Source organism: Microtus oregoni, unplaced genomic scaffold (genome assembly GCF_018167655.1).
Source record: "Microtus oregoni isolate MIOR12 unplaced genomic scaffold, Mior012 000018F_ref0000195, whole genome shotgun sequence".
Classification (NCBI taxonomy): Eukaryota; Metazoa; Chordata; class Mammalia; order Rodentia; family Cricetidae; genus Microtus; species Microtus oregoni.
Genome location: NW_024543077.1, coordinates 29,038,883 through 29,065,363, shown reverse-complemented (window position 1 = coordinate 29,065,363; position 26,481 = coordinate 29,038,883). Strand labels below are relative to the sequence as shown.

The 26,481-nt window shown below is 41.3% G+C and overlaps 1 protein-coding gene across 1 annotated transcript; it reads right to left on the bottom strand.

Moving 5' to 3' along the window:
* Positions 1 to 3,854: 3,854 nt before the first annotated feature.
* LOC121458798 (zinc finger protein 436-like) lies at positions 3,855 to 5,290 on the bottom strand. Its single transcript, XM_041668147.1, has 2 exons — positions 4,936 to 5,290; positions 3,855 to 4,456 (listed from the first exon to the last, which is right to left on the bottom strand). The coding sequence occupies exons 1-2, from the start codon at positions 5,288 to 5,290 to the stop codon at positions 3,855 to 3,857; spliced, it is 957 nt and encodes a 318-aa protein (XP_041524081.1).
* Positions 5,291 to 26,481: the final 21,191 nt, after the last annotated feature.

Here is a 26,481-nt window from a genome sequence, read left to right as displayed (position 1 = left end):
GGTGTTGGAGCCTGTCCTGGAACTAGCTCTTGTAGACCAGGCTGGTCTCGAACTCACCTCTGCCTCCCGAGTGCTGGGATGAAAGGCGTGCGCCACCATCGCCTGGCAGTCTTTCTTCTTAAAGAATTTCTGAGCCCAAATATTCCTCAACTGAGGGAAAAGTACAAAACAAAACAAATAATCAGGAAACAAGCTGAAAATGTAAGTCTTTAAAAGATAGTTGGCGGCCGGACGATGGTGGTGCATGCCTTTAATCCCAGCACTCGGGAGGCAGAGGCAGGCGGATCTCTGTGAGTTCGAGACCAGCTTGGTCTACAGAGCTAGTTCCAGGACAGGCTTCAAAGCCAAAGAGAAACACTGTCTCGAAAAACAAACAAACAAACAAACAAATAAATAAATAAATATAAATAAAAGATAGTTGGCTATTTAACCAAAGCAATTGGCCACAATTGGAACATAAATACTTACTATTCAGGTGTACCCATGCTTAAGTTCATTCTACGAGGTTGTAGATCATTCTTGGCTGGCCAGAAAGAGCAATCATGTTGTTATCATTTATTGGTGGCACCAATTAATGACAGTAAACACATCACTTTTATATTCAAAGTTTAAAATTTTCTCTTATCCTGACTTTTGTTTATAGACCATAATCAATCATCATGCATTTAAATAACTCAAAATTCTGAACTATCAAGAAATTGGACACAGAATTAAAAATGGGGAAAATACCATTCTGCAGTAGAAGTCAGCAATCATATCTTTGAACACAGAACTGTATGGTAAATTTCTGTATGATATAGTGCACAGTAGCAAAGAAGATCAGTGCAGTGACTAAGAAAGGACATTTCTGTGAAGGTGTTGAAGGTAATTCCCAATAATGCTATCTAGAAACTATTCAAGATGCAGTCATGTTGAATAAAAGACTAAAGGTGGGCTTCAGCCACAAACACATGACCTTAACTCCTGAGCATGTCTGTCCTGGAGAATCAAGTCAGGGATCCACACATTCTTTGATTTGCAGAAATACAGGGGTGTGGCCAGCAGGTTCATAACCTAGGCTCTCAGGTCAGAAAGAGAAAGAAGACACCATATGAGTAAACTTGATGTCTCTTTAAAGAACTGCCTATTTTCTGCAAATGCTGATTTAGAAAGCCATCTGTAATAGGAGGCGAGCCTCTGATCACAGATCTCCAGCATAGCCCACCAAATAAAGGCAGTTACCGAGAAGCTGCATTTGTCTATGTAGTTTTGTGTTTAGATTCCTTTTCCAAGGTATTTCAGATTTTATCTGAAATTTTTGGCCACACATTGGAATGCCATTTTTATTTTTTTTACTTTAAAAATTATACCTTTAATTATAGAATATTGTTAGGATAATACAGCCATAGACAAGACACTAGGATAACTGACCAATACCAACGGGATCCGCTCTCCACAACCACAGAACACAGGCACAGAGTGTCTGGATATGTGCAGGAGCAGCCAGGGGCCTGCAAACAGCAGGCATGCAAACAGCATTGGTGAAGTGTGACAGAGGCATGACTTCCACAGAGCTCAGCACTGGGAGTGGGCAGCGGATGACTGCAGGAGGGAGGGCACTCAGCTGGTGCAGACAGGTATGGGGAGATGGGAAGGCAATCAGAGACCCTCCCTGAGCCTTTCATCTACAAGGCAAAAGCAGCAAATGGCACACTAGCAAAACCTTTAGGCTGGAGGTGGTGTTGCAGGGCTGGGGGGATGGGGACCGGGTAGAGAAAGGGGTAAAATGAAGTTGGATCAGAGGTGCTGTCTTCTAAAAGCTACTCCCAAGCAGACACTTACAATGACTCAACCAAGTCATTGGCTACATACAGATGCCATATCTGAGTTTAGTTACCAAGAATACATAAGTCACCTAACGGTTAAAATGTGAATACCCACAGCAGGCTAGATGTCGTACAGAATAGAAACCACGTGCCTGCCCCAAGTTCATGCTCAAATGGGAGGGGCCAATCGGAGTGCTTTTCATTTGGTTGCTTTTGAGGCTGTCACTAGTGAATGACACGGTAGGTGTCACCCAGCTTCACTCACAATGACTCTGTAGTGAAAGCACTAAATGCCAAATCCCAAAGAACTTCAACAAAAAATTTTTTTGTTTTTTCCAAGACAAGGACTCTCTGTGTAGCCCTGGCTGTCCTGGAACTCTATCCTGTAAACCAGGCTGGCCTTGAACTCACAGAGATCTGCCAGCCTCTGCCTTCCAAGTGCTGGGATTAAAGGCATGTGCCACCCCCAATCCCCACCCCTGCAAAAAAAAAGGTTTCTTGAAAAAAAAAAAAACATGTTAACATTTGCAAGTCTGCACTAAGCACCATAAAATGCACTGGGCCCCATCCCCTTCCATCCCCAGGGGACGGAGTAAGCACCAATATCCGGGCTACTCATAATTCCTGCCTGGGCTGAGATAAAGAGAACTGAGGTACTGGGCGACACTGGGCAACTCTCACTGTAACTCTTTGTACCTGGAGGCGGGAAACACACTCCTCTTTAGGCTTATTCATTTCTTCTGATGAGGCCAAAGAGGTTTCATCACAGGAGAAGATAACTCAGTCTGAGAAAGGGCAAAGGACCTAACTGTCCAGTCATTGTCTCACAACTGATGGACACATACGAGCAAGAGTTTAGTTCTGTACAAAACCAAGCCTTACAGGAGAGTGCACGCCTGCGCACCAGTGTTCAAATTCTTTCCCATAACACAAGAAAAGTAAAGGAATTCTCTCACATGGAGTATGCCTACAGTTCTATCTTATGGTCTACATCACGTAAGAACATGCTGATTCTTAGGAATTCGGTCTCTGCTATTAGAATACACACTTCACTATACATACACATTCCTTTAAGCGAGCTATGATAAAGACTGGGGCGTGGCCCTATCAAACCCTAGAGTTAGCAGTACAAGGGCGAGTGACCTAACTGTTAAAGGTAGATGGCAAAGGACACAGAAAGGACTGTCGCTCCCTGGGAAGGGCTCGGTGCTCCCTTCCCTGAAGGAGTCAACCCACTTCTACTCCTTCCATCATCACCTGCGGTCCTGTCCTTTCGTAAAGGCAGTTTCCACACTGCGATCTCTAAAGTGATTTCTGAAGACAATTCATAAACCTGATTAATGACAGCATCAATGGGTATCTCTTGCTAAGGTCACCACCATCCAAGGGCCCTTGGTCCTCAACCTTGTACCCTTCTCCTTTCACACTGTGTCTTCGGGTAGCTTTCAAAAGCGTGCAAGCTATATACAAGTGAGAAACAAGGGAAGTGATTCAGTCACTGCTTTCAGCGTGCAGAATCCTGTGCACAAGAAGGCAAGGTACCAATATGAGCTACTCAAGGAAAAAGCCCTTTGGAAGGGAAGTGCATGAGCCCGGCCACTGCGGTGTGTGAACAGTGGCTACCCAGGACAAGTCCGCATGCCTTCTTCCAGAGCAGCTGCGGCCACCCTAGTCCAGTTCTACATTCCCACTACAGTCTTTTGGGGCCAAAGATACGAGAGGAAAAAACAACTTTTTAAAAACCTACTCCATTTCCAGGACTAAGCATCCACCAGCATCTTGTCCTATGGTCTTCAGCTTTCAAGTTACTAGGAACGGGGGCTGCTTCTGATGAAGCGATTCTTGTAATAAAACCAGTGAAGAAAACTAACTATTTTGGAGAAGGGGAAAACTTCCCCAACGCTGTGGGTCGGAATTTCAAAGGGGTCGTATTCTACCATGTTTGAAAACGTGGCCAACAATAAGGAAAGTCAATCTAAAGGAAGCTCACTGATATCAAATCAAATATAACTACCTCCACGAGTCATTTCTTACTCAGGAATATAGGACTTAGTCGGTATGGACTCTGTTGTGTTTAATAAGAGCTGAGCTCCGGCTGAAACTCTTGTCACACTTGGTACATTCGTAAGGCTTCACTCCCCTGTGAATTCTTTGATGGGTGATGAGGTTGGAGCTTTGTGTAAACCCCTTTCCACACTGCACACACTCGTAGGGCTTTTCTCCCGCGTGAGTCCTCTGGTGCTTAATCAGATCTGACCTCTCCCCGAAGCTTCGCCAGCACTCGTTACACTCATAGGGCTTCTCCCCGGTGTGAATTTTCTGGTGTGTGATCAGATGGGAGCTGTGGCTGAAGCTTTTCCCACAGGCCATGCACTCGTAGGGCTTCTCTCCCCTGTGCCTCTGCTGGTGCTGGACCAAGTGCGAGATGCGGCTGAAGTTCTCCCCGCACTCGTTGCAGTGGTACGGCTTTTCCCCGGTGTGGATTGTCTGGTGCTGAATGAGGTGAGAGCTCCTTCCAAAGCTCTTCCCCCACTCGTTGCCGTCATAGGGTGGCTCGCCCGTGTGTGTTCTCTGATGCTGGATAAGGTGGGAGCTGCGGCTGAAGCCCTTGCCGCATTTGTAACACTTGTAGGGTCTGTGTCCCGTGTGCGCTTTTGGTGTCGATTGAGGTCTGAAATCTGACTGAAGGCCTCCCCACACTGAGAACTGTAGTAAAAAGAGCAGCGGGGCTGCGTTCCCAGCACCCCGGCAGCCTGATTGGTTAGCTTATGCCCCGAAATAATTACACGGACACTGTATTCTTTTAATCACTGCTTGGCCCATTTCTATCTAGCCTCTTCTAGGCTAACTCTCGCACCTGGACTAGCCCATTTCTAATATTCTATGTAGCACAGCTAGGTGCGCTTACCGGGAAGATTCTAGCCTACGTCCATCCTGGGTCTGAGCTTCATCACATCCATCTTCCCGGGAGCTGGGAGCATGGCGTCTCTCTGAGGCGTCTGCTCTTGAGAGGAGAGCTGTGGAGTCTGAGCTCACTTCCTCTTACTCCCTGCGTTCTGTTATGTTTACTCCTCTCACCTATCTTCTAACCAATGAGAGCCAAGCAGTTTCTTTTTATTTAACCAATGACCTTCCTCCATCAGAGAACATATGTGATAGCGGATGCCTGTGTGAACTTCTTTGTGGGCCAGCAGGTCAGTGACCTGCTGGAGAGGGTAGCTGACCCACTCCTCTGCGGTCAGCTCTCCCCACTGTCTTTCGGACCTGTCCCCACTTTCAAAGACTTCTTCGCTTTCCAGGTTCTTCTCAGCATCCCCAATAGGCTCTTCGGACATGGTCACAAACTCCACATCTTCACTAAGCTCTTCTTTCGGGTTGTTTCGTTCTCGTTCCTGATCTGACAGTCCAGTGAGACAACATTTCCTTAATTCTCCTGCATCACGTCCCTGTAAAGGTCTCTTTGTGTAGGATCCAGAGGTCTCCATTCTTCCTGAGTGAAGTACATGGCCATATCTTCAAATGTCACAGGGGCCTGAAATCACACAATGCTTCCTCACTACTTAGCATCTAGGAATTTAGTCCCAGCCTTTCTTCTTGAAATTAGAGACATGGTTAGAAATGTCGAGAAGGCATTGGCATTAAGTCTGATCTGGGACCCAGCCATGAGCAGGGTGGCTGCCATCTCAGGCTCAAACGTTCGTCTCCTGGGACAGAGAGCAGGAAAAGTAGCTAGTAGACAACGCTGAAGGAGAGGAAAAGCAGGGAGCGAGGCGTGGCTAGAGGTCCTGCCCACTCCCCAGGGCTGGAGTTCAGGTCGCCACCAGGTATGCAGGAAGGGCCCAGGACTGGTCACTCTCCTCCTTCTCTGACCCCCGAGCGAGACCCGCTCTCTGCGTCTAGGTTAATACCAAGTACATGCAAGGCTAGAGTAAGGGAGGACAGCCCCTGGCTAGGTGCCCCCCAACTGGGGGTAAGGCGGATGCTATTAGACAGAGGCTTTCAACCCAGCCCTGCAGAACGCCTCTGCTCTTCCCGAATGCCATTTTTAAACAGTCTTGTTGCGGGAGGTCCTCCCACTCCTCCAGCCTATCACCGCTGAGGTACCAGCCCACTGGGGCGTGGTTTCTCTCCCTTTAAAAAAGCGGCCACTTCCCTCTCCTCTCTCTCTTCACTTCCTGCTCCGCCTGTGACTAGACTCCTTTCCTGGTTGCGTAGAGGGCTGTTGCCTGGGACAGTGATCTGTAAGTTTTTTCCCCTTTAAATAAATACCACCCTAATAATCATAACCCCGAATTGGTGTGGCATTGTTTGTGACTTACGCCTTCACAGTCTTTTCTTTCCTACATACCAGTTCAAAGTAACTACATTAAGGCTTTTAATAATTGAAAATTCTTGACCAATATATCAGGCTTATTACTAACTACCTGTCACATTTTTAAGTTAACACATATTCTCCACATAGTAAAACATTTATTAGCATGACACAATCTAGACATGCTCCCTCTGTCTCATGCCTATCTGCTGGCCAGTCATTGCTTTATTTAAGCAAATTGAGTGACAATTCTTCAGAGTATACAACAGAATAATCACCCCACCACAGATGTTCCTTGTACATGAGATTTGCTTTGCAAAATATTCAAAACCTGTCATGAAGCTGATATCATTTTTACATCAGACCTACTCAAAGCTGAGCATGTGTGTTACAAATATAAACCAGCATAAATAACCATAGAAAGACACAGTCAGAGCTAGCAATGAATTGTATGTACTATTGTATGAATTTGTATGTGCTATTGTACAACTGTGTGTGTATGTTTGGGCATTCTGTGTGTATATACTTGTGGAAATATAAGTATGTGATTGTATATATGTGTGTGTATATATTTGGAAGACAGAAGTGAATCTCTGGTTTCAGGCCTTTGATTTGATCAAACTTTTATTTTCTATTTCTTTTCAGATAGGGTCTCTGATTGCTTTGTAACTTTCCAAGTAGACTAGGCTAGCTGACCAACAAGCCCCAGGTACTCATTTGTCTCCATGTCCCTTTCCCATTACTAGTGTTAAAAGTCCTTGTGACTTTTTTCGTTTTCTCTTCAGCATGGATTCTTGGGCTCAAACTGAGTTCCTTCTTCTTACAAGAAAATCTCACCTGTCTTCTCAGGCCTCTCAACTACAGATATTCTGTCAGCATTGTTTAGTTTTGGTTTAGTTTGTCAGATAGTTCCATGTAGCCGTGAGATTGGACTCCAAGTGCTTTATCTCCCTACCTATCTATGTACCTATCAATCTGTCTTTCTAATTTTTTTGAGACAGTATCTCAAAGTGGAGCGCTCAAATTCTCCTACTCTAATTAATCAATAAATTCCAGGAATCTTCTTGTCTGCTTCTTCCCCTGACCTGGAATTACAGGCATAGGCATCCAGAACCTGACATTTTATTTGGGTGCTGGGAACCCAAAATCAGGTATCTAATTCTTGCACTACGGACTTTAACATCCCCCATGCCCCACTGCCCTCTCCTAGAAAGCAGATTATGAAAACAATGTGAACAGATGGATAGATGTTAGATAAACTGATGACACAGAATGGCTAGCAATTGTGAAGTCTAGCTTTAGTGCTTAGGAGTTCATTGCCATGGTTAGAGTTTGAAATTGAATTGAGCCCATAGTTCACATGCTTATTGACTTGTTTTTCCCAGATGGTGGTACCATTTGGGGTTAGTGTGATCTTTAGAGTATAGTTGGAGGAAGTAGGTCACTGGAGATGTGCCGTGCAAGTTATATATTTCCCTGGCCTTTCGTGTATTCCTTCTCTCTGCTTTCTAGTCCCCATGACATAAAGAAACTTCTCGGTAACCTTTCCAGTCATTGTGAATTTCTGCCTAATGGCACAGGACTAAACAACTGTGAACAGTTGTTCCCAGAAGAATGCCACACCTACACTGGGCCTTCTGCAAGAATAATCAATTGATTAGAACTTTTGTGATTCTGGAGAGGTTTGGATGATGTAGGTTTAGAGCATAATTATAGTTTATCTTAGATTATCTTTAGTCCCTTTAATAGTTATTTGTCTTAGTGTTCTATTTTCTGTACTAAGGGAATTTAAAGGACTTCTCAACAAAGTTATTGATTTGCAATATGCAGAAAAAGTAACTTTGGATATTGAAACCACATAATTAATACCAGATGATGTAGAATTGACTCCATTGTTTTTTCAGGTTCAAGATATAATCAGGAATAGGCTTTGTCTATATCTCACACATTAGATCCCATATGGGTCTGTCAGGTCCTCTAGCATAAGGAAATGTAGAAACTGAATAATATTTTTGGAAATGTGATGATGACATCAGAATTCATAAAAATATCATGTCAATAGCAGGATTGAAAAAGTTCTTTTCTATTATGTGGGAACAAGCTGTATAAACAACCACAACTGTGTTTGAGCACTAACAGAAGTCATGATTTTGTCTTTTTCTACTTCCCATGTATACTAGATTCATGTATGCCTCTTTTAATGTCCTCATGTTGTCTAGGTTCTCTGGAATTGTGAATTTTAGGCTGGTGTTTCTTCACTTTATGTCTACATGTTACTTATGAATTAATACATACAATTTTTCTTTCAGGGTCTGGGTTGCCTCAATCAATATAGTGTTTTCTAGATCCATCCATTTGCCTGCAAATTTCAAGATGTCATTATTTTACTGTGTAGTACTCAGTTATGTAAATGTAGCCCACTTTCCTTGTTCATTCTTGGGTCAAGGGACATATAAGTATTTTTCACTACCTGCTGCCTGGTGATTTGGAGGTAGCGCTCTCAGCTCTTTCTTTAGTACCAAGTCTGCGTGCACACCACCATGCTTCCTATTAAAGTGAGAACCCACAAAAGTGTATTTAACAATTTATTCAGGGTTCAAAGGAAAAATAAACTCAGAAATAGAGAACTAGGTAGATGCCACTGTTCTAGATGCTCCTGTCATGTAATTCTCCCAAGAGCTATGATGACCAACAGCCAGGATTGCACCAGCTCTGACTAACAAAGAGAGAACATAAACTTCTACTCCCTTTTTTTGGTCCCATTTACAGAGAAAAACATACCCATGGTAAGTCATGCCTAATTGTCATGGACTATCTAAAATATATCTCAGCTTGACCATGAAAATATACCTAATATAACTACAAGATGGATTATAATTGAAGACTACTAATTTATATTTCATGATATTCTAATTAGTTGATATAATAACTTTAAAGGCCTACACATTTGCATTGAATTGTTATATAAGGTATATAGGTACAATACTTTGATTGAGATTAAAAACCAATAATTTTCTAACAAAACAACTGTGAATTTGTATCAATTTACAAAAATCCATATCAATATAAACTGAGATTACCCAAGCACCACCCAAATAGACCATCCAAAGGAAATGCCTAGCATTCCAACCATTTTAGATAGGATCATCTGCCAGCACACACTCACCAGGACACCCCTAGGCAAATGTCAGCCAATCAGGGGTCCTGAATTTTAGAATCCCCTCATCCCCACATTTACTACTATAAAAACCAAACTCTAACTCAGCTCAGGGCTCTCCAGTTATTCCAATACACAGGACATGCAGAGAGACCGAGTTTGCAAACTTGCATAAAATAAAGGCTCTTTGCCTTTATGTATAGGATGTGATCTCCTTGTTGGCTTTTTGGAGACTTTGCAGATTTGGGTATAACATATTTATGTATTTCAGCATACATATTTACCCACACTTAACAAGGGTGAAGTTGGAAGGGAATTGTGGCAGGGATGGAATAAAGAAATAAAAAAGTGATGTATTTTCTTTTGATTAACAATTTTTAAAGATTAATTTTAAATTAAAAAGAGGGCCTAGATAGATGGCTCATCACTGGGTGTTTTCACAGAAGACCCTGATTCCATTCCTAGCACCTGCATGCTAGCTCACCATTTGTTCTGATTCAAGTCCCAGGTATCTCATCCCTTCTTCTGCCCTCTGTAGGTACTGTGCATAGGCACATGCAAGCAAAACACTATATAACTAAAGATTTTTTTTTTTTTTTGGTTTTTCGAGACAGGGTTTCTCTGTGGTTTTGGAGCCTGTCCTGGATCTAGCTATTGTAGACCAGGCTGGTCTCGAACTCACAGAGATCCGCCTGCCTCTGCCTCCCGAGTGCTGGGATTAAAGGCGTGCGCCACCACCGCCCGGCTTAACTAAAGATTTTTTAAGGTTAGAAAAAAGAAAAAATGAAATTCTCTACAGTGATGTCCTGACCTCGAGACAGACAGCAAGCCAGGTCTAGTTAAAATGGACTCCTTCTTACCTTGCATGGAAGCAGCTGTGGCCTTCTGTCTTGCCACCCTGCTCAGAGCAAAACCAGCTTTGCTCTGAGAGTAACAGAGATCATCATAACCGTTCATCCAGGAGCACTGTATAGAGGGCTTTAGGTGACTTTTCCTTGAAGTTTTCTGGTTTAGTGTTCTCTATCTTTTGTGTCTGTGAGATATATGGTGTTGGTACAGTTATCTTTTAGATTGATCATCAAGATTGACAATCAACTTTTCACAATGTCATCTACTTGAATTTCAAGTAAGACCTTATGGTAAAATATGAACATGCCAAAGACATTTCTTTCCGTTATTTGTCTAATTTAAATATGTTCCTAAAAGACTTCGTGGTAAGAATGTCCCTAAATATCAGTTTTTACATTGGAATCATGTTCACTAGTGGATTTGTTAATTTAGCATGCTTAAGAAAAGGAAGAACATATCATGAGTGTGTTCAGACATCCTAAGGAAAATCCCCATTCTTCCTTTGTTGAGGAAAAACACTGTTTTGAAAATAACTCCCTTGCACTTTGTGCCTCCAGCAAGAATAATTTTGTTTTCATTTCTTTTGTCTTGGCTGTAGAAATGGCTATTTTTGGTGGTCAAACTGACTACCTCTGGAATTAATCAATACACAAAGAATTAATTATACCTGAGAGAGATTTTACTTAAAGATTTTGGAATGGGAAAATCCTCCACTAATCTGGATAGCTTGAAATAATAGGACCCACCTTTAGCTGCTTGGTGGGCATGCACACCTTTAACACCTTGACACAGGAGCAAGAGGTGTGGGACCCTCACCCCTTCTTATCAAAGGGAAGAGAAGAAATTTCCTAGCAGAATGTTTTCTCAGGAAGATAGTGGAATTCCCCTCTCCCACCTGCAAGATTCCAAGCAGAAGGTCACCTAGGTCAGCCCAGCCAGCCACCTGGTACAGGCTGTTAAAGATGGCCTAACTCAAGGACAGTGGCCTTGCTCTAAGAACAAGGAGTAAGCTGACTTTACAGAATGGGAGGGAGCAAAAGTCCTTGTACCCTTGCCAAGGCAACATCAAAGATTCTCTTTGTAGTTAAGGCTTTAAAAGCTTACCCCACAGAGGAGATACAACTCCTCTCTACCTTGCTGTAATGGGGGTGGAGATGAGTTCCAAACATGTTTGCATTATGCTGATTAAACCTTGCTTATTACAGTCTGGACCTATCTGGTGGTCTCTCTCTGGTGGTCATAATCTGGGTACAACAAGAGGCACTGGGATTTTCTGAGTTTGAGACCAGTCTGGCCTACCGAATGAGTTCCACACCTACAAAGAAAAATCCTGTCTTGAAATCACAAAAGCAAGAAAATCTGAATCAAACAAGATTATGATCTAATTTTAACCTTCTCACCTTCTGGTAGCAGCAATTGCATATAAAGTACATTGAAGTAGAAAAGTCTCTTTTTTATCAACTTGCTCTGGCTACCAAGCTCATTCCTTTACTAGTACTAGAGACTACTTCTTTGAAATTTCGGTGAATACTTAAGATCAGTTGAGACATCAAGCCTCATGGGCTGAACAACTACTGGATTCTTCACTTGATCTTTGGGAAAAGGCTGAGAAGCAATCTACGGAATTCTTTAATTGTCATTTTTAAGTAGCTATTTTTAGACAACCTGAAACACAGCTTGTGAAACATTATACTAAGCCCACTTTTTACATACATGTTGAGATTCATTCTACCAATCCTGTTCATGTAGAGAATCTTGAATACTGCAGTTCCTTCTAGCGCCATTATTCTCTACATATTCCCATTTCCATGAACACTACTCTTTTTATTATTATTCATTTTCCTGAAGTTTGCTTCAAATTCCAGTAATAAAACCCATAAAGCAATGGAGCCATCATCCAGCCTTCTGATGGGGGAAAGATCAGTCATCTTGTTTGAGATCTGGTTCCTCCTTTTCTCTTTTCCGTTGTGTGAATCCCTGTGAAAACCATGTAAAAAATATCTTCAGTTCATCTGACCTCAGCATGAAGCCACAGAACTAACATCTCCTTTTGTGACCTTAAAACTCTCTTTAGCTGTTAATGTTCTGGGCATCTTTCCCCTGTGGGACAGGGAACCCCTACACCCACCTAGCACAGCACAGTGCACTGTACAAGCTAACTGGCCAGGTCGTATTCTGGAGGTAAAAGGGAAAGTTCCTGTGGAGTGCAAGATTATGATGGTGTCGGCTTTTATAACCGGGGCAAGTGCTATTGAAATGCATATCTCGGCCAATCAAGAAAAGATCTTTGACTCAGGTGGCTGGAGAGGCCCAAAGTCTCTGTGCTGTCTTGTGAAGCGCACTTCAGTCCTGTGGGAGGTGTTCTTGTCACTCAGGCCTCCCTCACTAGCCAATCAGGCCCTCCAGGTGACCTGCCAGTCAGATGTTGTGCAGGGCTCTTCCGGGCACCGCATTCAGTCTCGATTTTGCAGAGGAGCTGGCGCCATTTGTTTTCTGTGTTCCGGTGAAGTTACTGCTGCAGGAAGTTGATAAACTGAGAGCTTTGGCGAGCTGAGAAACCACAACATGGTGAGCAGGGGAACGCTGTCTCCAGATGGGGAGGAGCAGAGGGTGAGGTGCGGGAGACAGCATGGTGCATCCTCCCAGGATACGCGTGGGAACCTGCCGCCAGATTCTCTGCATTGTGAAGTCCCACGTGGTCCTGTTAATTCCTAGACCTAGGGACAGACCTCTGAATAACTTTACGCTTTGGGTTTAATCCGCTTAAAGAATTGGGAGCAGGGTGCTGTGTGTACAAACATCTTGTCAACTTCAATATGCCAAAGTCAGTGAAGCCTAGGTTCTTCAGAATCTTCTCGATATTGCGCACTTTGCATTTAACTTTACATACAATCTCCATTTAAGTTTAACTATGTGGATGGTATCAAGGCATCTCACCAGTTGGGTAGCGCAGCACTTTTAGCTGCAACGTAGAAGAGGAGAATTGGTGATATAAAGGATTTGCCAATGCCTTGGAAATAGTTCAGTCTCACAAAGTAGAATTAGCTGAGGGAGGACTGCCTCTTAATAACCCAAAAGATAAATGTGTTTTATTCAGGGCTGTTAGAGTTTAGGATGCTAGGGTACACTTTGCTCAACTGGGTTGTCCAGATATTTGGCTCCAAACTATTACAAAGAATCCACTGTTGATTCCAGATATCAAAGAACAACCTTTATCAAGCCTTTCAAGGAGGCATTACAGTTTGCCACTGTCAGTGTGTGAAGTGATTTCTCAATGAAAGTTATATTAATTCTAGAACAGCTGCATTTCCACCCTGTTAGAAAAATAGTTTCTGAAACAAGTTCTCTTATGTTGATGCAGGTGGCCTTGGTCTGCTGCTGTCCAGGGCAATGACCTTGCTGTCCTGTACACTAGACTTTCAAAACTCCTTTAAAAATGATTGCACCACCTCACAGTTTTAAAATTATAAATGAGAGTCATGTAGTTGACTATGCATTGCAGTTGCAGGGAAAGGATTTGCATGTGGAGCATTCCTTCTGTCCTCAGACTACAGTAGGAGGAAGAGTTTATTGAAGCTGGTGGAGACACAGTGCAGAAAAGGAGAGGCTGGACTGAGGGTGAAAACTTTCCTCCTTCATAAGTAGTTGAGGTTAGCTATGTGAAATCAGGTAGTCAACTGTAGATGCTCTATGAATGTCCTGATTGACCATTGTTTGCAGTCCACAGACCAGTGCCAAAAGGAAACTGGGAAAGGGAGTGACCTTATCTTTAAACCTAATTGCTATACTTACAGTAGTTCATCTACAATAGAAGATCTGGGCAAAATGTTGTGGCTCTACTTAACAGGACTTTTCTCTATTAAGACATTGATCTTTAGAGAAAATACATGAAAAATTTTTACTGTGCTCTAATACAAATCCCTAGTCTCTGCAGTATATGACCATAAAGTCTGTCCCAAGATTTCAAAATAGCTGGGCGATGGTGGCGCACGCCTTTAATCCCAGCACTCGGGAGGCAGAGGCAGGCGGATCTCTGTGAGTTCGAGACCAGCCTGGTCTACAGAGCGAGTTCCAGGACAGGCTCCAAAGCCACAGAGAAACCCTGTCTCAAAAAAAAAAAAAAAAAAAAAAAAAAACCAAGATTTCAAAATAGTTTTTGAGATGACAACTACATCATATTTACATTCTCCTTGCTGCCTCCAAGCCCTAAGATCCCTGGATTGTTTTTTAATTCCTGGTCTGTTCTATTTTAACAACAGTTATAGAGTAACCACAGTTACACTCTAACAGTAGTTACGTTATGAATGTGACCTGTTTGTCTGTAGGATTTTCCATCTCTGAGCCAATGGGATGCTGAACTGGAAAGTGGATATGTAATGGAATGTGCACACAAAGGACCCTGTGCTTTAGATGAGAAAGAGGATGTGCTCTAGTAGAGTGGAAAAATGTGTACTTAATACAAACTGTCTAAACTGGGGCCCTGTCTGCTGGGCTGGGAGGGCAGAACTGGATGGAAGGATTGTGCTGTCTGAGTCATTTGATCTCTGATCCTCCTGTAGAGGAGCTGCTAATAGTGAGAGGCTAGGCTAGGTGGCCCTATCCAGTGAGGAATTCTGAGCAGGGTTAGACATCAAGAGTACTAGTGGGCAGACAGTTTGTCAGTTCTTTCCATGATTCTCTTCTGTCTCTGCTGTAGGGGGTGGTAAGGAAGACCATAAGCAATCCTGTAATGAGTGGGGCATGTTCAGAGCAGTTCTGTTGAAATGTCATTTCTGCTGAGACTGGGAAGTACCATGAGATAGACTGCAGTTATGTTGGTCCATGTGGTTCATGTAGGCAGTGGTGCTTGTTCTCTGAGCCTCTTTGTGTATAGAAATACTGCAGCCCTGGAATGGAAGGAAATGATGCTGGTTGTATCTCTGTCCAGAGTACACACATGGGCACTGCTTTTGCTGTGCAGTGGGAAGAGAGATTAGAAAACTGAAGGTTTAGTTTCTAGAAGTTCTGAATATTGCATTCCAGTTTCAGGTTTGTGTTATAAAGATTACAAATTGTTTAGGACCTGGTAGAGCAATAGTAGAGTAGAGTGCTTTTAACATGGTGTTACCACTAGCTGCAATGGTGGGATCCAGTGAAGCTTAGTTCCAGGGGACAAAAGGAGTTTCTGATGTGCAGAGATTTCTCAGGTGTGCAGTGTGGTAGACAGGTAGATAGGGCACAATCCACATATTCTGCTCTATGCCATGTAGCAGAAAGCAGATTTTAAACAATTTTTAGGTTGTTTTGGGATTGAAAAGATTAATTAGATTAACACTTCATCAGGCATCTTAAAATATATGCTCAGTTAGCAGAAAGGAGGAATTAAGGCCATAAAGATAGGTTACAGAATAGATTATTAATTTTTACAGTTTTAAATGCTAGTAAAAAGGAAACAACAGCTGTGGGGAGACATTAGATAATAAAAAAGCCCTGCTAAATTAAACCAACCTGTATGGTTTAAAGATACATTGCATTCAGAATAAAAACCAAGATATGTATTAAATTGGGGAATAAAGTTATAGATACCACTTCAATCCTTAAAGATTAGCTTCAAACAAAAAGATCTCTTGAGACTGCTCTTCGGGCTGATGATGGAGGGGGAGTTGACTGGGGGAAGGGGGAGGGAAATGGGAGGTGGTGGCAGGGAGGAGACAGAAATCTTTAATAAATAAGTAAATAAATAAATAAATAAATAAATAAAAAATCCCTTGAGTAAAAGAAACAGTAGTTCATCAGAGAGCATTACCATTCAATCTTAACTAATTCGTAAGATTAACAGATGTCTTCCTTTTGATTAAATATAATTTCCAATAATAAATCTTCATAAAGGTAGGGTTCCGGCAGAGTTTTGTTTTGTCTTTACAAAAGTATGAAAACATTGAACTAAGGAATCTAAAAACCACTAGACAACTGAGGTATCTAAAAAATAACACATCATCCAAATAAAATATCCTCTTCAAAAGAATAAATTGGCCTAACAGTCACTTATTATAATCATGTTAGGTGTGTTTTCAAGGTGAAACAAAAAGACATTTTGTTTCCTTTTTTTTTTTTAAAGACACATTCCTCTGGCTTTCCTGGAATTCACTTTGTAGAACAGGCTGGCCTCTAACTTAGTGAGATATATCTGCCTCTGCTGTGAAAGTGCTGGAATTAAAGGCATGCACCACTATAGCCTGACAAAAATTTATTTTACAAACACAGGTGGTGTTGTTTCTTCATTTTAAATGTTGTTTGCTTTATACTTCCTGTTTACTCAGGGAATATTATATCCCTCTGAGTTCTCTGATGGAGCTAAAAGCTCAATAATTGTAATTATGCATGTTAACAAATTGAAAAAAAAGAATTAAAAAATGTATAATGCATATAAGGCTAAGAGGCAGAAACATTATTTAAGGTTAGTAATACCAGTTAGGATAAAAAGTACTTTAGGATAGGATAGATGATCAAACATTTTCTCTAAATTTACCAAATGCAAATGGATTGGACATTGTTAGTATAATTCTCCCCTTTATATCTTATATATAGTTAATGTATTTAGTGTATATAGCTTTACTGTGTTAGTTAAAACCTTCATTTTTAATTAGACAAATAGGGAAATGCGTGATATTTTGATTATATTCTGATAATAAAGCTTGCTTAGCATTACAGCAGAGCTAATCACTACCTGACCAAAATTTACCATAGAGGTTTGGAGGACTCTGGACAGATAGGAGTCAGGATTCCTAAGGCAGGCCTAAGAGAATATTAGCACTTTACTAACATGGAGAGACTGAAGAGGTGGTAGTCACAAGTTGCTGGTTAACTGCTTCTCTGATCTTTCAGTTTCTTACCCTGCTCTCTGACTCCTGATTTCTTATTGTTAAATGTCAATTAGACTAATGCTTCAGCAGGTACAGAACTTTCTAAACCCTTTGGAAATAAAGCCCATATACCTGAGATAGAGCCACAAGATTTGTCATTTGCCCTGCTAAGTTTTCATCTTTCCTTGACCCAATCTTCCCTCAGTTTTCCTCATTCCTCTCTTTCATTTGTCTTTTATTTATTCTTCTTTCATCTTGATTGCAGTGTTTCCTCCCACCATTGCTCTCTGTCCCAACCTTCCCCCAAATCTCTCTTCTTTGTTTAACTTTAGAGAAGAGCAGGTCTCTCATACATATCAACCGAATGTGGTGTCTTAATTAGGGTTTCTGTTGTGATGAAACACGATGACCAAAATGCAAGATTGGGAGAAAAGAGATAATTTGGCTTATACTGCCATATTGTTGTTCACTATTAAAGGATGTCATGGTAGGAACTTAAAGAGGGCAGGACCCTGAATAGATTTTTGTATGTTGAACCATCCTTGCATCTGTGAGATGAAGGATGACTTCATCATGGTAGACGATTTTTTTGATGTGTCCTTGGATTTGATTTGCTAGTATTTTATTGAGTAGTTTTGCATGTATGTTCATCAGTGAGATGGGTCTGGAATTCTCCTTGTTTGAATCTTTGTGTGGTTTGGTATAAGGGTAACTGTAGCTTCATAAAAAGGGTTTGGCAATCTTATTTCTGTTTCTATTATGTGGAACCCTTTGAGGAGTATAGTTATTACTTCTTGGTTCTGACAGAATTCTGAACTGAAACTGTCTTTCCATGGGCTCTTTTTGGTTGGAAGGCTTTTGATGACTTCTTCTCTTTCCTTGCAGGTTATAAGCTACCTTGAATTGTTCATCTGGTCTTGATTTAATTTTGGTATTTTATTGACTTCAGCCCTCAATTTGATTATTTCCTATCTCCTACTCCTCCTGGGTGAGTCTGCTTCTTTTTGTTCTAGAGCTTTCAGGTGTGCTGGTAAGTAACTGGTGTGAGTTTTCTCCACCTTCTTTATGTAGGCACTTAGCGCTATGATATTTCATCTTAGCACTGCTTTCATAGTGTCCCATAGATTTGGGTATTCTGTCCCATCATTTTTGTTGAATTCTACAAAGTATTTAATTTCTTTATTTCTTCCTTGACCTAGGGGTGGTTTAATAGAGCACTGTTCAATTTCCATGAGTTTTTAGGCTTTCTGTGATTAGTGTTGTTAAATCCTAAATTTAAAAATGGTAATCTGATAAGACTCAGGGGGTTATTCCATTTTTTTTGTGTGTCGAGGTTTGCTTTGTTAACATGTTTGTGGTCCATGTTAGAAAGGTTCTGTGAGGTACTGAGAAGAAGGTATATTCTTTTGTGTTTGGGTGGAATGTTCTGTAGATGTCTGTTGAGTCCATTTATGTCAAGACATCTGTTAGTTGTCTCATTTCTCTGTTAAGTTTCTGTTTGGATGACCTGACCACTGCGGAGAGTGGAGTGTTGAAGTCTCCTACTATTCTTGTAAAGCAATTTAAGCTTTAGTGATGCTTCTTATACATGCGTGGGTGTTCTTCTATTTGGGGCATAGATGTTCAGGATTGAGTCTTCATCTTGATGGATTTTTCCTGTTACGAGTATCAAGTGTCCTTCTTCATCCATTCTGATTGTCTTTACTTTGAAGTCTATTTTGTTCACTATTAGGATACCTATACATGTGTGCTGTTTAGGTCCATTTGATAGGAAAATCTTTTTCCAACACTTTACTCTTTGGCAATGTTTGTCTTTGAGGTTTAAGTGTGTTTCTTTTATAAAGCAAAAGGATGGATCCTGCTTTTGTATCCATTTTCTTAGTCTGTTCCATTTTATAGGTTAATCGAGTCTATTGATATTAAAAGATGTAAATAATGAGTGATTGCTAGTTCCTGTTATTTTTTATTGGTAGACAGTTATTTTTAAGATGACCTGTACCACAGCTTGTGAGACCTTGTCATAAGCCCAATTTCTACTAAAATGGTGAGTTCATTCTACACATCTTGTTCATGTAGTAATGTAGCTGTATGTTTTATTCACCAGTCCATGGAGGGAAATGTGCTGGCTAACAGCAGTGCTCATAAAGACATTCTTCCTGGCTCCATTATTCTCTGTGTATTCAAATTTTCATGAACACTACACTGTTTAATAATTTTCATTTGCCTGGAATTTGCTCTGAATTTCAGGAATAAACTTGTAAAGCCATGGAGCTATCACCCAGACTTCTGACGGGGGAAAGACCTTGTTTAAGATCTGGTTCCTGCTTTTTTCTCATGATTGTCTGAAATCCCTGTACTAGGTAAACTGTACCTTCAGTTCATCTGACCTCAGCATGAAATCACACAAGAAACATTTCCTTTGTAATGTAAAAATTCTCTTTAGTTGTTAATATTCTGGGCTGCCTTCTACCTGTAGGACAGGAAATCACTGCACCCACCTAGCACAGTTCCCTGTACAAGCTAGCTAGCTAGCCACGTTGTGCCCTGCAGGCAAAAGGCAAGATTCCTATGGTGTGCAGGATTGTGGCAGTGTCTGCTATTGGAGGCTCGGGCAAGTGTTATTGAAATGCCTATTTTTGCAGATCTAGAAAAGACTTTTGATGGGAGCAGAAAGGAATGGCCAGGAACCACTGTGCTCTCTCTTTAAGCAAACTATAGCCCTTTGGGAAGGTTCATCCCACTCAATCATCACTAGTCAATCAGGCCCTCCAGTTGACCTTCCAGTCTGAAGTGGTGCCGGTGCTCTTCCTGCTACCGGCCTCCATGTTAGGGTTTCCAGAGGAGCTGGCGCCAGCCATTTCCTGTGCTGTTGTGCCTTTGCTGCTGCAGGGAGATGATGAACTGATAGCTATGGTGAGCTGGGGAACCACAACATGGTGAGTGTAGGAATGTTGTCTCCAGATGGGGAGGAGCAGAGGGTGAGGTGAGGGAGACTCTAAGGTGCATTCTCCCTGGATCTGGGTGGGAACCTGTCACCAGTTTTCCTGTGTTGTGAAGTTCCATGCAGTCCTTGCTAATTCATGGACCTGTGGGCAGGCCTCTGAATAACTCTGCTGTGTGGGCTTAATTTGCTTAGAGAGTTGGGAGCAGAGAACTGTGTGTACAACGTCTTTCTAGTCAATTTCTGGAGGCATGATACATTCATGGAAACCAGTTGGCCAACTTGGAGAAGCCTAGTTTCTCCAGTATCTTCCTGACTTTCAGTAGTTTTCATTTAACCTTTGCATATAGTCATCATTAATTTCAAATTTGTGGAGGTCATCCACGGCGTCTCATGTGTTTGTAGCACTCCACTGCCAATGCTTAATGCATAGGCTAACAAACGCAGCTAAGGGAGGACTGCATGTAAAACATTCAAAACCTAAGGATGTGTTACCCAGGGCTGTTAGAGATGGAATGCTTGTGTACACATTTTTCAACAGGAATGTTCAGATATTTGACTTCAAACCATTTCAAAGAAGCCATTTAAACTTCTTGGCCCTTCCCCCATGTCAAAAAACAGGCCTCTAACAAGCTGTTCAAGGAGGCATTAGAGGGTCACAACCAACCTTAAGGCCTGGTGTGCCTTAAAAGTTCCCCTTTCTTTGTAAGAAAAGCATAGTTCTGCCAGATGGGCAAAATGACATCAGGTGACAAATATTTGAAAAGCAAAATACTGATTTGGTAAGGACTGACCTGGTCAATCAAGGTTTTCATTTAGGACCTCAGGCAGGGAGAAAGAACATTCTTGGAAGCCTTCCCTAAGGGCCCAATGTATTGATAATAAAACAGAGCTCCTTATTTAAAACCAGGAATATGTTTGGAAGCGCTGGTAATGCTCTGGCGATAAGCCCTTTGTGGAGAACTTTCTTCGGGTTCTTAGAAACCAACTCTTCCTAGCATATGGAGCTATGATTTTCAGTCCCAAAGCCAACTCTGCACGTAGGAAAGTTCTTGAGATGCCCTGTGTTCCCGTTGTGTAGAATTGTTTGACTAGCCTCCTCCTAAATTTTTTCCCATTGTGTAATAGTTTCTACTGACTTCATAAAATTCTTCCATTTCTTTCCATTTACTCCCTGGAAGTATACGAGATACAGGATGCTTTTCTTCTTCTCTCTTTTTTAGTTTTTGTTTTCTGGGACAGAGTTTCTCTGTAGGACTGACCTGACTATCCTAGACTGTCTTGACTATTCTAGAACAATCTCTGTAGACCAGGCTTGCTTTAAAGTCACAGAGATTACTTGGTTCTGCCTCCTGAGTCTTGGGATTAAAAGCCTGTGCCACCATTGCCTGGGAAGATACTACTTTTCTTAAGAAGCTTACAAAGCATAGGCCATATCTTCTCCAAGACATCCTCACCATAGCTTCTATCCTTTTTACATTGTACTTGTCCTGTCTTTCTCATCCCCTGTGACTTCACCTCAGAACCCTGTCAGTGAAGAATGCCCTGCTGTCTCAGGTCACCCTTGTACTTAAGAAATTATTCTGAGAATAACTTTGACGTGTAACTCTCCTGTCTGCCTAAATGTCTAGCCTGGCAAGTTGTCTGTTTTTATTTCAATTGTTCAAGGTGTAACCTCAAGCCTGGACCTAAAGGACACTCAAGGATAATAGCATATGTGGAACTCAAAATCTCTCTTAGTTTGCTCCTCTTTGAGTATTAGCCAGAGATGGATACATGCCATCATTAAACAGATTTTTCTTTATTAATTCCCTAAGTGAGTGAAGTGGTTTCTCAGTAGAAAGGCATATCAGTTCTAGAACAGCTGCATTTCCATCTTGTTAGAAAAATTGTTTCTGAGACAACTTCTGTTATATTGACTTAGGTGGCCTTGGTCTGTTGCTGTCCAGGGCAATGAACTTGCTGTTCTCTATATTACACTTTCAAAATTCTTAAATAAAAAGACTGTTCCACCTCACAGTTTTAAAGTTATCCATTTGAGTCATGTAGTTGACTATGCCATGCAGTCACAGAAAAATGATTTGTATATGGAGCATTCCTTCTGTCTTCAGACCACAATAGGAGGAATGGATTATTGTGTACACTGCAGAGGACACAGCATAGGCAATCAGGTGTTGGTGCCACCATTATGAGAAAGGACTGGACTGTGGTAGGGGGAGTGACTTTGTAATTTCTCAGTATGGTTTATTTTAATTAATGCCATGTTAATGTATACAGAGTAGATGGTGAGTGGTGAACACTTTGGGAAGGTTATCGTGAGCCAATAAACATTGAATTTGCAATTAGGAAACAATCCTATGAGGATATGAATGATCTTACTTGGCACAGTTATGTCAGTTCAGAATTTTGGGAAACAGGCCACTGATTGTAACTCTACTTGTCAGATTATATATCTCAGCAGCCATCATATGCATAGGAGCAACATCAATCTATCTCTTATTAATGATGTCCTCTCTCTTAGGGAAGGGCCTATTCTTTTTCACAGTCAGTATGGCAAAGTTTTTATTTAATCTTAAAAGTGTAATATTTTTTTATCACTTTTGAAATCACTTATTGGAATCATTTTCAAATATTTAATTTCAGTGTATTGCTGCTCTTATCTCTATTTGTTTCTGTTCTCCAATGTTCCTAAGTCATTAGTAATTGCATTTCATTTCTCTCACATGTTGTTGACTGTTGATTTCTGTGTAGAGCAATGTCTCCTATAGTTTAGGCTTGCCCCATGCTATATAATTGAGAACCATTTTGAACACCTAATCTCGCCTCTGATGCCTGGTGCTGGGAAAACAAACCTGCAACTTCTTCCAGGTTTGGCCTTGGCTAGCAATGAGAAAGAAAAATAGAACAGTTAATGAGTGTCTGCTGATCTTTCTGGATTTTATTGGGGACTAAGAAGAAGAGGGACCTGTGCAAGGATTGAGCTCATTGACTAACTGTGAAGCTGTGGAGACACAGTGCAGAAAGGGAGAGGATGGATGGAGGGCGAGAGCTTTCCTCCTTCAACAGTAGTTGAGATTACCTATGTGGAATCAGGCAGTCTGTAGGCCCATATTTCTGTATGGCACAAGAGCCATAAGCCTGGTCTGAGGTGGTCACGAACTCTGCAGTCTTGCGACTCCATTCCAGTCTAGGTAGGGAATCTATGTTGGACCCACACGGCCATCAACAGCAGTCCATTGTAGATGTGGTATGATTATCCTGATTGACCATTGCTTGCCATGCACAGACCATGGCAATCATGAATCTGGGTAAGTTACAGACCTTATCTTTAAACCTAATTGCAATATTTATAGTAGCTCATCCAAAATAGATCTGGGTAAAATGTTTTGGTGCTACCGAACAGAACTGTTACATTTCTGGATTAAGATTTTCATCTTTAGAGAAAATATATAGGACATCTTTAATGGGCTGTAATAAAAATCCCTAGTCTCTGGAAAACACAGCCAAAATGTCGGTTTCAACTTTTCAAAATGAGTTTTGAGATTAAACCTCTAACATATTCACATTGTCTTTCCTCCCTCCAAGCCCTAACATGACGCCTGTAGTAATTAGGGTGGCAGCGGGGCTGCGTCCCCAACACCCCAGCCACCTGCTGGGCTAGCTTATGCCCCGAAATAATTACACGGACACTGTATTCTTTTAAACACTGCTTGGCCCATTCTTTTCTAGGCTAATTCTCACATATTAATTTAGCCCATTTCTAATCATCTGTGTATGGCACCCCAAGGTGCGCTTACCAGGAAGATTCTAGCCTATGTCCATCCTGGGTCGGAGCTTCATCCCGGGAGCAGGGCATGGTGTCTCTCTCAGGCGTCTGCTCCCGGAGAGGAGAGCTGTCGAGACTGAGCTCACTTCCTCTTCCTCCCAGCGTTCTGTTTTGTTTACTCCTCCCACCTATCCTCTAACCAATAAAATGGGCCAAGGCAGTTCCTTTATTAGCCAATGACCTTCCTCCATCAGACACCAATTATTTTCTAATTCATGGTCTGCTTTTCTTTAACAACACTTACACAGTAATAGTAGTTATTATTTTATGACTGTTACCTGTGCTTGTCTGCAGGATTTCCCATCTCTGAGGCTGTGGGATGGCTGCACTGGAAAGCGAGTGTGTAATGGAATGTGCACACAAAGGACCCTGTACTTTGGATGAGGAACAGAATGTGCTCTAGGAGAGGGGAATAATGTGTACTAAATACAAAGTGAACTAGGGAACTGTCTGTAGGACTGGGAGGGCAGAACTCAAAAATCTCTGCTGAGTCATTTAATCTCTAGTCACCTTGTAGGGGAGCTGCTAATATCCTGAGGTCCAGCTAGGTGACCATAGTCAATTAGGGATTCTGGGAAGGGTTAACAATCAGGAATACTAGTGGCAGGTGGTGGATTCTTTCCATGTTTCTCTTCTGCCTCTGTTGTAGGAAGACCAAAAGCTATACCATGTTGAGTGGAAGGTGTTCAGAGCAGGTCTGTTGAACTGTCATTTCTGCTGTGACTTGACTGGACCATGAGACAGACTGTAGTCATGTTGGTCCATGTGGTTCATGTTGGCAGGAGCCCTTGTTCTCTGAGCCTCCTTTTTTAGAGATTTACAGGGTAAAGTGAGACTCTGGAGCCCTGGAAATGAAGAATATGATGCAGGTTGTATCACTCTTCAGAGTATCCACATGGGCACTGTTTATGTTGTGTGGTGGGAAGTGAGATTAGAAAACTGTCTAGATTTCAGAAGTTTTGAATATCTAATTCTAATTTCAGTTACCTACCTGGCAACTGGTAGGAAAATGATGATATTAAACATTTTACAGCAATACTTGTTTAGAAGGCTTTTAACATGTTTCTGCTCACCACAATGATGTAATTCAGTGAAGCTTAGTTCCAGCGGACAAAATGAATTTCTGATGTGCAGAATTCTCAGGTGTGCATCGTGTTAGACAGGTAGATAGGGTACAATCCACATCTTCTGCCATATTCCATGTAGCAAGAATCCATTTTAAATCATTTTATGCTTGTTTTGGGATTGGCCATCAGTGGGGCTGCCTTTCCCAGAAACCAGAAGAAAGCATGATGGGCAGGAGAGCCATTGAAAGAAATCTCCCCCACTGGAAATACAGCATCTATATCATGAGGCTTCTTTCTTTGGAAGACATTAGTAGCTTGGGGGGGTCAGAAATAACAGTTTAAGGATCACTTTGAAAAACCTTTGTGAAAGTTGTGAAGTTTGTGATTATTTAATTTCTGTTCACTTCTTATCAAAGGCAGCTGGGTAACATTGGTCAAGTTCACATTTTTCCTTACCTAAGTTTTCCTTGGTCTTTTGATTTAAACTTGACAATATTTCACTGCTTCTGTTCTTTGTTTCTCTCCAACCCTCAGATTCTTTCACAAATTCTATAAACATTCTTGATTGATGTGCATTTGTGGAAAGTAAAGAAGTCATATGAACCTGTTTTTTTTTTCTGTAATGTATGACTGTAATTTAACTATATTATTCATTTTCTTTAAAATGGTAGACCTTCACCAATTTTATTCAGAAAGTATTTTCTGTGATCAGTTTCTTAAGTTTTGGTTTTTGGTGCAGTTTACCTGGAGAGATTCATTTTTTTTTATATTAGATGCTTGCCTCTTTCCATTTCCTGGTGTATCTGTGTTTTATAGATGTTGCTATCTTCATATTTGAGTCTTTGCTATCTAAGTGTTGGTATGAACAATACATAATCTCCTTGAGTGTTCTTTTTTTTTTTTTTTTTTTTTGGTATTTCAAGACAGGGTTTCTCTGTGGTTTTGGAGCCTGTCCTGGAACTAGCTCTGTAGACCAGGCTGGTCTCGAACTCACAGACATCTGCCTGTCTCTGCCTCCCAAGTGCTGGGATTAAAGGCATGCATCACCACCGCCCAGATCCTTGAGTGTTCTTTGTGTTTCCACTGTGAATGTAGCTTTGTATTCAGCTTTCCTGTTGTAAATTGTTGGACAAACTCATTGGATTCCATTCATTTAATTGTGAAAATTTACCAGACGCAAAAACTTAATTTTGATGCATCATCTTCCTAAGGATCATTTATTTCTTTATTTCTTTATGATTTGTTTTTCTTGTTTTTATCAATATTAGATAGACTTGACTTATTGGATATAAGATTTCATGTGTCTTGGCAAGTGGCTCAGCACATATTCTTTTTGTGAGTAACCTGAGTTCAGATAGTTACACTCAAGATGGGAGGTTAATAAATCTCTACTATTCCCAATCCAGCAGATCTGACAACCTCCTTTTCTGTATGTCACCTGTATACATATGCAAGACATTCTCTCCCATACACAAACATACACAAGAAATAGCAATAACCTTGTTTGCAAAGGTGCTTGTGTCTTAAAGTCAGAGCAAAGGAATTTGCTTTACATGTACCCTGATTCTTCAAAAATCTGTTCTCTTGAAATTTCTTTTAAAAAGTTTTTATTTCCTCACTGGGAAGCAGACTTAGATTCATTCACCAATAGTAGGTAACAAAATGTTATCTAAGTTATCCTG

Bases quoted from the DNA above. Each gene is read 5' to 3' on its own strand.
- LOC121458798 (XM_041668147.1), bottom strand. From the start codon at position 5,290: ATGGAGACCTCTGGATCCTACACAAAGAGACCTTTACAGGGACGTGAT. The intron at 4,457-4,935 runs GTCATTGGTTAA...CGACACCAAAAG, and splicing joins ATGTTCTCTGATGGAGGAAG to CGCACACGGGACACAGACCC.